Below are 12,919 nucleotides of genomic sequence, written 5' to 3'. Positions count from 1 at the left end.
TTCACACCTCCTAGGACTCCAAGGCCACTGATTTGAGGAAGCAAGCTCTCACTGCGAATCACGCTTGTGGCAGTTCCTTAATTACTTCACCAAAGTACATGGCACCGAGGACTGCGGAACCGTACATCACCTCTAATCATGAGGGAATTCATCACGCAAAGCACAACCGAACAATGATGAACTGCAGAAGATGGAGAGAGCACTGAAAGGGGAGGTGACAGCTTGGCCCCCTGCGCCTGGTTCTTCACCTCGTCGCCAGTGTTGTAAAGAAAGCTTCAAACGCAGTGAAGGTAAGAACTTGTCTTTATTCTGTCACCCACTCTCCTGGACTGCCTGAGAGATGCCAACATTCCAAGGCGAGCTCTCACGGAACATACCAACAGGGAAGGGACAAACAGGGGGAGGCGGAGTGCACCAAGTGAATATATAAACAAGTAGAAAGATTACAACACATCTCCCTTTGATACATAAGGGAGAAACCTGAAGTTGATAAAACTGTCCAGAAAGTCGTTGATGAGCCAGAATGCAACCTGAAAAGGCTTCAACCAAGGAGGGGAGGGGAGGGGGGGAAGCGAAGGGAGGCCTTCCCAGCTGGAAAGAGACAGTGGGGGGGGAGGACACCACATGAATAGCAAAGTTGTATGGAACATAGGTCACTAAAGTACAGTTCCATCACAAATGTACATTTCCACAACCCAGAAACCCCTTAAGCATTTACCTACAAGATGCTAGGGAGCATAATATGAATGTACAAGGCACAATGAGACATTATCTGGACCTTTATCATTTATATCCTCCTATTGTGCGGGAAAAGATATAGTATAATTAACCTAAAAGGTACCTTAAACCTGACATACACTACCAACAGGTTCTACTGGTGGAACTTCTCCAAGATACACTAGAAGTGTATCCAATAGGTTGGCCAAACTGAAAACTTCTCTTAATGAGGGGAGGAGGGTAGATCTTACCAAAGATTTCTGACATGAGGGTACTACTCTCCCAACTCCCCTGTGCGGGTAAGGCCTTCATCTTTACCATGCCCCTCAGGTGTGTGGGCTCCCCAGCATAACTTATTGGCGATACCTTGTGTTTAGACACATAGTGCGTGGCAAAGCTATCCTGATCGTTCACCTTACGCAGTTCCTCTCTAATGCAGGGATTGTGGGTACACCCTGCATGCTGGTCCCCGAAGGATGTGGACAGGGCAGCCATGGAGGAGGGAAGGGTGGAAAACCCCCCCTAAAAATTTAAAGGAAGAAGCAGAAGTACAATTGGCTAGCGGACATAAGCACCCAGTGGAAGGGGTCCCTACAATGCTAACCCCACTAGAGACAATGGGGGGAAAAGAGGAAGCCCACTTACCAAAGGGTGGAGAAAACTAAATGTGGACACACCAAAGTACTCTGGGTACTAGCATTACCACTGACCGTATATATATATTGCTGAAGATCCGCTGAAGATCCCAAAGACATTGAAAAATGAAAACGCCCCAAAATGTTCTGTAAGCGCACTAACAGTAAAAAAAACTGTATGTGAAGTACAGGGGTACCACGTAGTTACTGTGTGAGTAGATGTAACACATTGTACTGTATCACTGGAGTACTAGGGTTGCCATGAGATTACAAAATTAGCTTTTCACGGGCTGTACACCATCACTGCCAATACGAGGAAAGGTACTAGGTTTACCTTAAAATAATAAATACATAGCTTATCACGGCTGTACAATATCACTGCACACTGAACTGAGATAACACTTAGCTGAGGAAAGAGCACTATAAGATAAATAAATCGAGATTCTATAATCGTTTAAACAGTACCAAACTGAATCTGTGTAGAGTGCTAGATTTACCCTGAGATAACAAATTTAGCTTTTCATAGGCTGACACTATCACTGCACCAAGAACTAAGAAATTTAGCTTTTCATAGGCTGACACTATCACTGCACAAAGAACTAAGATACATCCTTTTTACCAAAACACCCAATACAAGGCGTAAAACAAACAAGGTAGGATAGAGAAATAACTTAGGATGCAGGAGCATTTCAGCAAAGATAACACCTGTTAATTGACTTAAATTTAAATGCCAATCTGTCCAATGGATAATCCTGTATAAAAAGTTGATACCATCGTAGTAATAAGATACAACATGAAATGGTGTGTGAATCACCGAGAATAATGCTGTGACTCACTGGCGAGGGTCAAAGTTCAATAGTGGATTAATATATGTTAAATAGGCTCTAGCAACCATACAGACGGTGAGTGTGTGTGCCTCTAGAGACATACACAGACTAAATTATAATAGCAAAAGTCCTGAGTGAAAAATTACGTGGGCAATAGGTGTTGCTCACCCAATGAGATGTACAGTGAGAGAGGAGCTACGGACGTTGGGACACAATTACAGCAGTCTTACTAGTGTCCTAAAAGACGATGGATTTAGAGGAAGACAGCTCTGCTCCACAGCCGATCGATAAATCCCAGGAACGCTTCTCTGTAGGCTGAAGACTTGGAGGGACGTACTGTGAGGGGAGCGCTCACTGAAGAGAATGTAGGCTCCACGGTAGCGCGGGAAACCCAAAAGGCAACTGTCCCCTGGAAGAGGCGATCACAGTATGATGGAGCTGTAAACAGGGACCGGAAGGTAGGACCGGTTCTGAAGCGGCTGGAGCACCGGGAAACTGACAAGAAATGCACTGAGGAGACTTGACAAACACCGCTCTGACGACTGGAACCCTTGTTGATTGATGGGCTGCCCCCTGGAGGAATTGACAAACGCTGCTGGAGCACTGGGAACTTTTATTACTGCAGCTGTTACTTTGAAATGGACTTGGAAGCTGAGGGAGAATTACGGGAGCACACTGGAGCCTGAACTTAAGAACTGACCCACTGAAAATGATAAGTCCGTTGACACCGCTGACTGAAACTCGAGGAGAGAAGTTCAAATGGCGACTCTGAGGAAACTGAAGAGGAGAGCTCAGTGGTGGCTCTGAGGAGACTGGAGCACCGGGAGAAAATCCTTGAAATGTCCGAAAAAACGGCTGGAGCACTGAGCACGAAGAAATCTCTGTTTGGACAAAAGGAAACAACCCACAAGCTGGCAGATATCCGAAGACACAGCCGATGGTAACAGAATGCCGCTGGCCGGGTAAACAGTTCTGAAACAACTCACGCCAAACCCGACACATACGCAGAACACCCGTACCTCGACAAGCTCAGGGTGGGTTCAGCGCTCCGTCACTCCCTGGCAATTACTTTATGACACCAGACAGCTGGTCGCACCAGCTGCACGACCGGGGGAGACGATTATTGAGGTAATCCACTGAGAGCTGTCGTCCTCTCGCTTCCACAGACTACTAGTCCAATGTCAGTCACCCTAACTTCTCCCCTTGAAAACACCACCCGGCAGCTCCGTAGCATATCCCTCACAACAGTACCTTGGACCAGGGACTGGAACACTGCAAACCCACTCCTCCAGACGCTTCACACCTCCTAGGACTCCAAGGCCACTGATTTGAGGAAGCAAGCTCTCACTGCGAATCACGCTTGTGGCAGTTCCTTAATTACTTCACCAAAGTACATGGCACCGAGGACTGCGGAACCGTACATCACCTCTAATCATGAGGGAATTCATCACGCAAAGCACAACCGAACAATGATGAACTGCAGAAGATGGAGAGAGCACTGAAAGGGGAGGTGACAGCTTGGCCCCCTGCGCCTGGTTCTTCACCTCGTCGCCAGTGTTGTAAAGAAAGCTTCAAACGCAGTGAAGGTAAGAACTTGTCTTTATTCTGTCACCCACTCTCCTGGACTGCCTGAGAGATGCCAACATTCCAAGGCGAGCTCTCACGGAACATACCAACAGGGAAGGGACAAACAGGGGGAGGCGGAGTGCACCAAGTGAATATATAAACAAGTAGAAAGATTACAACACGTTTGCCATGAAGCCCTATGTCCACTATCTAGATTTGAGGGGTTTCTGCACGGATCTACTCAAGATCACATGTGAGTCCCAACTCCTACTTAGTGTATATAAGTTGGGACATACAGGTAGACCAGTAAGATGACATGTGACAACCTCATTAATAGCAATTAAAAAAAAACCTTGTATTGCTCTTGTCTTGTGTGCACTATCATCAGTTGCCACACTGGACATTCATTCGACTAAATGTCATGAGAAATCTAACATCGCCCCATGAACAAGTGAACAGGTTAACGCTCTGTGGCTTGGACGAACAATAGAAACCTAGCATTTTACTTGATTCTGTCAATTATATTGTAACATACAACAACATTCAAATGCCTGTAAATAACTAGACACATCTTTTAAAATATACAGGTCAGTGTAAGAAAGCACCTGGAAAGAATCTGGGGTCTTGCAACATAAACTTCCCGAGTTTAAAAACGAGAGGACAGTAGAATGAAAAGGAGCACGAATTCAAAGGGGAAAACGTGGTGGTCGCGCACTACTCAGAAAATTATGCACACAAAAGAGGCGGGTCTGATCCGCACCAATGTTCTGAGTGAAAACTGAACTAATGAGAGTGTAGAGTTGACATACATGCATAGGGAAAAGAGAGCAAACCACCCTCACTTGCGGTCTTGGAAACAAATGACATATCTAGCTGTAGTTGCAGTTTCATATTTAGCCACTTGGTGGCAGTCTAATCACTCCTTGACAATAAAAAAAGCCATGCGAGAAGTAGGACGGTGTTTCATATATTTGTAGGAATGAACAGTGGATTGAATGCACAGAAGACGAACAAAAACAGACACGGGGGCTGTATTCTTAGCTTCAGGAAGGGAGAGTGAAAACATGGCACAGAATTTGTTCTATATAGGATCTGTCTTGTGGTATGCTTGGATGTCATAATATAGAGGTACGATGCTGCTATTGTATCTACTACATCGACCCACCACTACATTGTAAGGTAAGATAATACTTCAGGTGCGGAACCGAAATGTAAGGATGAAATATAATGACTCAACTCAACAGTAATACCTCACAAAAGTACACACTATTTTCCATGGCCCCCACCCTCCCCTGTCACAGTCATCTCAGATGTTCTTAGGAGCTGAGAGGCTGCAAGGCGCCTCTGAGTCTGTCTCCGCCTGCACGCTGCACCTTTCTCCCTTCTTTTTGCCTCTCCTGACACAGCTTTGGCAGCCCATGCAGTCAATGCTGCTGCAGTGTTGTCTTCTGCTCCCAAATCTCCTCCTGCAGTGCTCACTTCTTTATCGTACCCTTCAGTTTTCTACTCCTCTCTCCCTGTAACTTTTCCTAGCTGAATCTCACAGGCTGTGTTGATGCTTCCATTTTCTCCCTCCACCTGTCCTCTTGAAGCTTTGTATGTTCTCTCTGACTGCCCCTTACCCTGTACCATCCTTATTTCTCTTCCTACACTTTTCGGGCCTCATTTTTGAAAAGTGACGCATCGCTGCGTGAAAACAGCGATGCGTCACTTCTCAGTGCGCCCTCCTTGCGATACCAATGATGCGTCATATTTACAGTATGACGCATCATTGCGCAAGGAGTTACAGATACGTCAGTATTTCTGACGTATCTGTATGGCCCAAAAGTGACGCATTGCTGGAGTGTGTCACAAAAGTGACGCAACTCCAGCAATGCGTCTTTTCACATGGGGCAAGCCCCATGTGAAAGGGCCTGCGTCAGTCTTACGCCTGCTGTGAGGCAGGCGCAAGATATTGACGCATTTGCATCCTAGAAGTGGCGCAGTGAAACTTATAGATTTCACTGCGTCACTCCATGACCCTTTCTTGCATCAATACGCCCCCCCTTGCATACATTATACCTGGCGCAGGGGTTTACAAAGTGACACATCTACCTAGATGCGTCACTTTGTAAATATGGCGCAACAAGGCGCATTTTTTACACCACTGGTGCGTCACAAAAAGTGACGCACCGGCGGCGTAAAAGTGACGCACAGCCTCATAAATGAGGCCCTTCGTTTCTATATCCTACATCTAGTCTCTCTTCTTGTGAACTGTTACGCCCGCTGCCACCCACTGACCTCTGAAAGCCTACACGCAACTTACCAAAGAGGCCCAAACTACTCTCCCTTGGCTATTTACCTCCTAAGGCCCACCCTTTGCCTTTAACCCACCAATGCTGAACCTCCTTCATTTGGCCAGCACCACCTGCCTGAAAACGCCTGGGGTGGGAGCAAGGCTTCAGTGCCACTTGCCCCCTAAATTCCCATAGTTTGATTGAAGACCCAGATGATGTCCTTCTCTCCTGCCCCTGACCCACATCTGTCTGTCTCGTCCTAGAATCATTGCTTTAAATAGAAATGTAGGATACTTACTATGCAGAGTACCTGTCTGCCGCTGAAAAGTGCTGGTTACTCTCACACTAAACGTTTTGCAACAGTGCAAAATTAAAGTAATGCAGGTACTCAGTACCAGAGAGCTCCTGCCCATTTAAAGCACTGCCTCGAATCCTCCCCTCCACCTTATATCTGGCCTCCAGGGCTGTGTTAATCCTCTTTCCTCCTGCTGCTTCCACTGTCAATGTTGCTCCTTCCCACCCCTCTTGCTCACCTACATTAGCTATCACTTCTCCACGCCATGTCTGTTCTCAGTCTGTCCCTTCTCCCTGTTGCCTCTGTCCTTGCATGTTTTTACCATTTCTGTCACTTCTGCTGTGGCTCCAACTTCTGCCTGCCTTCAGTAATGCTATAGCTCAAGTCTACATGGACTACTACACTTTCTATTTCCTTCCAACTCTGCCTCCTACTGCGGCAGCTTCCCCTGCTTCCTGGTATCTCTTCGCCTTCATTGTCTGTTCTCCCTCTCATCTGCAGCTGCGGCCCGTTTCCCACTTTTCCCTTTATTCCAACAATTCTAACTTTCACCTCTCACTTCCTGTACTGCAAATTTGACTTTCCACTCTACACTCCACGCAGATGTTCATTCGCCCCACCTTTGCACCTGTAGCTCATTTGCAAACCCCTCTGCACTCCTGCAGTTTACATTCTCCTTATCACCTTTCCCAATCAACTGTTTCCCTTCTCCTCCAGTAGTTTCCATTCTGTCCTGTAACATTACCTTGTTTTCCTGTAACATTACCTTGTTTTCTTCTCTGTCCTTCTTGCCTTGCAGCTCCAGGTTTCCACCCTCACACTTCCCATTCTGAAGCTCTTCAATATTTCGAAAGCCCTCTGCTGCCCTATGTCGCATCAGTACCGCCCTGGGTGGTTGGGTCCAAGAGGTGAGAGGAAGGGCCACTCAGGTACAGACTCTGGTTGGGTGAGTGCAAGTGATGAGAGGAGGGGCCGATAGCGAACAGACCCTGGATGGTTGAGTCCAGGTGTCGAGAGGAGGTGGCTTGTAGGGTACAGACTCTGGATGGTTGAATCCAGAAGGTGAGAGGAGGGGCCACTAGGGTTTAGGACCTGGACCCTGAAACATTGAGTCTATGAGAGGGGGTGCCCTGCAAGATCATACCCTCAATGGTTGAGTCCAAGAGATGAGAGGAGGGGGAACATCCTTTACAATGCGGATTTTACTCCGCAAGGCTTTCACAATGCATCCGTTACAACGCAAGTCGTAACCACGACTTGCGCTGGAGGGCGCTAGAGGATTAAGAATAGTATATTTACTATTACAACACCTTCCCTAGTGTCCACGGGAACTGGTGTTAGAATGGTAAATTATACTATATACTATTTACAATCCGCGCCCCCAACGCAAGTCGTGGTAACGACTTGCGTTGTAAGGGACACGTTGTGAAAGCACGCGTTGTTATAGTGCGCGTCGTAACGTCTTACATCCGAGAGGAGGGACCACTAGGTTGCAGACCCTGGATGGTTGAGTCCAGAAGCTGGGAGGAGCAGCCATTATGATACAGACCCTTGATGGTTGAGTCCAGTTGAGAGGGGTGGCCATTAAAGTGCAGATATATGTTTAGGTCCAGAAGATGAGAAGTTGAGAGGAGGGGTCTTTAAGGTAAGGACCTCAGATACTGGGGGTCTAGCAGCTCAAAAACTGAGCTGTTAGGTTACAGACTCTGGATGATTGAGTCCAGGAGATGAGAGGAAGGGGTTCTGATAGCACAGACCATGGGTGGATGGATCTGGACGCTGAGACAAAAGGCAATTATGATACAAATACTGAATGGTTAGCTAGGGGGTGCCCCACCAACTGGACACAGGTTTGGGAAAAGTGGACCACCCACAGGGGAGGGATATGAAACCTCTGTTGATGAGGGATGAATCTTTTACACAAGGTTTGACCTCGTTAGAACTCTGATTACAGTACTGTTGTTTTGTAATTCTCCTGCTCTATGCCTCCCCTGACACATGACTTTATTGCCACTGTAAATGTACATGGTTTAATTGTTTCTTTTAAAATGTCATACCTTGATTTCAATAAAAAAGAATTTACAAAAATAAAAAATACTGGATGGTTGGATCCAGAAGGAGAGAGAGGGGTCTTTATGCCAAAGATCCCGGATAGTTGGGTCTAAGAATTGAGAGGGAGGGCTTTTTGAGTACAAGCCCTGGATATGTGAGCCTAGGAGATAAGAGGAAGGTCCTTTAAAGTAAAATAAAATACCTGGAATGATGTGTTCCAGAGATGAGAAGAAGGGACGTAAAAGTACAGGCCATGGATAGTTGAGTCCAGTAGACGAAAGTTAGGCTTCTAGAGTAAAGGCCCTTGAAATTTGGGTCCAGGAGATGAAAGTCTGGGCCTTTAGGGTACAGTGCAACAGTTTACAAATGCTGCTGCATCGCTCACTACGAACACAGATTGTTCCCAAAGTTTGCACCTCGGAAGCATTTGAAGATAGTAGGCACATTATTCCACCCTTTGATTGAATGATGCTGCTCTAGGTGATGTTTCAGTCTACCTAAGCACTGCTCTTCCCTGTGGTCACAGTTAACAATTTAGGGCTCACCTTGTTACTTTCAATCCTGTAATCGTCAAATATGTCCTGGTCATCCTCCATGGGAACATTCACATGGATACTTACAGCTCCTGGTATGAAGCCTCTTCCTGGATCCTGGAGTGGTTCCTTGGAGCTCTCACCGCTGTGTCCTACCAGGGTAAGGGAGATGCAGTCATACTCCAAAGGAACATTCACCCAGATACTTACAGCTCCTGGTCTGAAGCCTCTCCCTGGATCCTGGAGTGGCTCCTTGGAGCTCTCACTGCTGTGTCCTACCAGGGTAAGGGAGATGCAGTCATACTCCAAAGGAACATTCACCCAGATACTTACAGCTCCTGGTATGAAGCCTCTCCCTGGATCCTGGAGTGGCTCCTTGGAGCTCTCACCGTGGCACCTTACCAGGGTATGGGAGATGCAGTCATACTCCATAAGAACATACACACAGATACTTTAAGCTCCTGGGATGAAGCCTCTTCCTGGATCCTGGAGTGGCTCCTTGGAGCTCTCACCGCTGTGTCCTACCAGGGTAAGGGAGATGCCGTCACCCTCCATAGGAACATTCACCCAGATACTTACAGCTCCTGGTATGAAGCCTCTCCCTGGATCCTGGAGTGGCTCCTTGGAGCTCTCACCGCGGCACCTTACCAGGGTATGGGAGATGCAGTCACACTCCATAGGAACATTCACCCAGATACTTACAGCTCCTGGTCTGAAGCCTCTCCCTGGATCCTGGAGTGGCTCCTTGGAGCTCTCACCGCTGTGTCCTACCAGGGTAAGAGAGATGCCGTCACCCTCCATAGGAACATTCACCCAGATACTTACAGCTCCTGGTATGAAGCCTCTCCCTGGATCCTGGAGTGGCTCCTTGGAGCTCTCACCGCGGCACCTTACCAGGGTATGGGAGATGCCGTCACCCTCCATAGGAACATTCACCCAGATACTTACAGCTCCTGGTATGAAGCCTCTTCCTGGATCCTGGAGTGGCTCCTTGGAGCCCTCACCGCGGTGACATAACCAGGGTAAGGGAGATGCAGTCATACTCCATAGGAACATTCACCCAGTTACTTACAGCTCCTGGTATGAAGCCTTTCCCTGGATCCTGGAGTGGCTCCTTGGAGCCCTCACCGCGGTGACATAACCAGGGTAAGGGAGATGCCGTCACCCTTCATAGGAACATTCACCCAGATACTTACAGCTCCTGGTATGAATCCTCTCCCTGGATCCTGGAGTGGCTCCTTGGAGCCCTCACCGCGGCATCCTACCAGGGTATGGGAGATGCAGTCATACTCCATAGGAACATTCACCCAGTTACTTACAGCTCCTGGTATGAAGCCTTTCCCTGGATCCTGGAGTGGCTCCTTGGAGCCCTCACCGCGGTGACATAACCAGGGTAAGGGAGATGCCGTCACCCTTCATAGGAACATTCACCCAGATACTTACAGCTCCTGGTATGAATCCTCTCCCTGGATCCTGGAGTGGCTCCTTGGAGCCCTCACCGCGGCATCCTACCAGGGTATGGGAGATGCAGTCATACTCCATAGGAACATTCACCCAGATACTTACAGCTCCTGGTATGAATGCTCTCCCTGGACCCTGGAGTGGCTCCTTGGAGCCCTCACCGCGGTGACATAACCAGGGTATGGGAGATGCAGTCACACTCCATAGGAACATTCACCCAGATACTTACAGCTCCTGGTATGAAGCCTCTCCCTGGATCCTGGAGTGGCTCCTTGGAGCTCTCACCGCGGTGTCCTACCAGGGTAAGGGAGATGCAGTCGAAGGTCCCCGCAGTGGGACTCGAACCTGTCTCCACACTGATGTGATAAAAAGCCATCCTTGAATACAGAAGGTGTTCTGAGCTCGCTGGCTGCTTTCAATGGATGAATACAACTCCAATGCTCTGGTATATCAGTACTTCCTCTTTATAGAAACAGAGTTCTTTGAGCAGGCAGCTGGGCCCATGGAGTGCTACTGCCCCGCCCATCCTTATTTGTTTAAAACCACAAGAGAAAGGAGGAGGGGAACAAACATTTCAAGAGAATTTTAGCAACATGCTCATTTCCTGTGGAGATAAGCTGGAACATGTTTAGCTCAAAAAAAGCACAGAATGGCCGACAGTTGCCGTGGGAAAGGGTGAGAGCCCTCTCTGCTGGGCAGAAGCACAGCCTATCCGTTGCCTAGCGACGCATATGTGAAGGATGCTGAGCCAGCCTAGCAACTGGAAGCCTTCCAAGGAGCTATGCCAGAACACCACAATGCCCTCTGACCCCACCGGCCACGAGGAGGAATACTGAACATTATGCTGAAGTTGATCAATAACAACAGAACGGAGGAAATGAGGCGATGGGGTCACATTCGATGCCCCAGCCCTGTGTGCATGAGCGGTTTAGAGAGAGACATCTTTAGAGCTGGGGTGTGGACTGTGATTGGCCAAATCCAATGCATTCGAAGATGCTTCTGAGAAAAATGATTTGTTGAACTGTAAAAAAAAAGGAACATTGTATTCTGAATGGAAGTACTGTTCAAGACCGGATGCACTGACATGGGAAGTGAGAATCCCTGACTCGAGCGAAGATACAATCAACACAGGGCCAATCCATGGTTAACAGCATTCAAAGGCACTGCAGTTATACAATTCTGCGGGTGCAGGTTTTTTCACATGATTATGGATTTGCCATATTTGGCTCATATTCAATTATGTTCTGCATATTCTGCAGTTTGTTTGTTATTATTATTTTTAATGTCTAGTTCCACCAGATCAAACGTTATTGGAAACAGGGCAACATGTTCACTGCAGTGGAAGGCCCTCCTCAAAGGTAAGCTGGCCATCTTTCAGATGCTTATTTCTGTATATGGTTATTAAACTGATTTTAATGAAATTAAATTATTGCCCAGGCAGTCTTACCCTCTGTAAAAATGATAAAATATTGAACTAATGCTATTTTAAAATGTGCTGCGTTATGTAGCGTAATTTGCCTTTTCTAGCCACTTAATTTTGTCAACCTCAACCCTGCCGCATAATTTTGTGCTCCCCTGCCACATAGTTCCAGTGGCCCTGGCAGTATTTTATATTCCACATGCTCAACGACCTTGTGAAGAAAGCAATATGAGGTCCAACAGTAATGTGCAGTAAAAGAAAATAATTTCTCTAGATGACGTAAGTGCAATGTGCCAATACCTTTGGCCCCATTTGACTAATCTCCATAAACCGTTCAAAGCTAGTAGGCACCTGAGTTCAGCTGCTTTGTGGATAGTTTCAGGGTGATTCGTCAAGGAGGTGACATGAAAAAGGGGGACCCATAACACTTTTTCCCCATGCAATTTCCTTTAGGAATTTAAGACACAACCACAGCCCACACCACTGGTTGGAATTCCACTGAATTTGGCAGGATGGTAGGTCTTGGTTTAGAAAGCGATCTGTTTAGTAGATGTTGAGATATTAAATGAAAACCAAATGTGTATACCCAGGGACGAGAACACTTCGCAATTTAGTGTAAATCTGTTCAGTACTTGCAGAGTTATTATACAAAAGAAATTTGTATATCTAGGGATGTGGATCCTCCTTGGATCCATTAAGGTGGATAAGTTGATCTAAGTACCCAGCATTGGGATTGACTGGCCGTAACCTGAATGGAAGGTTGCAGCCACCATTTTAACTGTCAGGAAACAGGCCTGGGGTCTTACATTAATTTGTAAAGTGATTAAAGGGGGCAGGTTAGACATACCCTGACCCCTTGGTGTGTTAGAGGGGTCTCAGGGGGATTTATGATGGGCAAGAAATTGCCTTAAAACATATTTTTTTCCACATGTGGGGCTTTGCAGATCCGCCACGGTGCTCAGCGTGGCCCCTGTGTGAATCCATGATGAATTCACAGATCCTGATGCACTTTAAAAAAACACTTACAGACCCACTCAGATACCTGCACATGCACTCTCAGACCCACTCACAGACCCATGCAGGCACTCACATACACATTCACATAACCACACATGTACTCTCACACCCACTTATAGA

The 12,919-nt window shown here is 47.1% G+C and overlaps 1 protein-coding gene across 2 annotated transcripts in view; it reads right to left on the bottom strand.

Annotated features, from left to right (window-relative positions):
- The window catches only part of LOC147678090 (hydroperoxide isomerase ALOXE3-like), a 155,803-nt gene extending 144,957 nt beyond the window's left edge, over positions 1-10,846 (bottom strand). For both annotated transcript variants that reach the window (XM_086945957.1, XM_086945958.1), the window contains exon 1: positions 10,592-10,846. In XM_086945957.1, coding sequence (XP_086802083.1) covers positions 10,592-10,738 — 147 coding nt within the window. In that variant the 5' untranslated portion in view covers positions 10,739-10,846. The remainder of the gene's footprint in view (positions 1-10,591) is intronic.
- Positions 10,847-12,919: the final 2,073 nt, after the last annotated feature.

The sequence above is a fragment of the Lissotriton vulgaris genome, chromosome 12 (genome assembly GCF_964263255.1).
Source record: "Lissotriton vulgaris chromosome 12, aLisVul1.2, whole genome shotgun sequence".
Classification (NCBI taxonomy): domain Eukaryota; kingdom Metazoa; phylum Chordata; class Amphibia; order Caudata; family Salamandridae; genus Lissotriton; species Lissotriton vulgaris.
The sequence above is the reverse complement of the archived record's forward strand: the minus strand, read 5'-3'. Positions and strand labels throughout refer to the sequence as shown.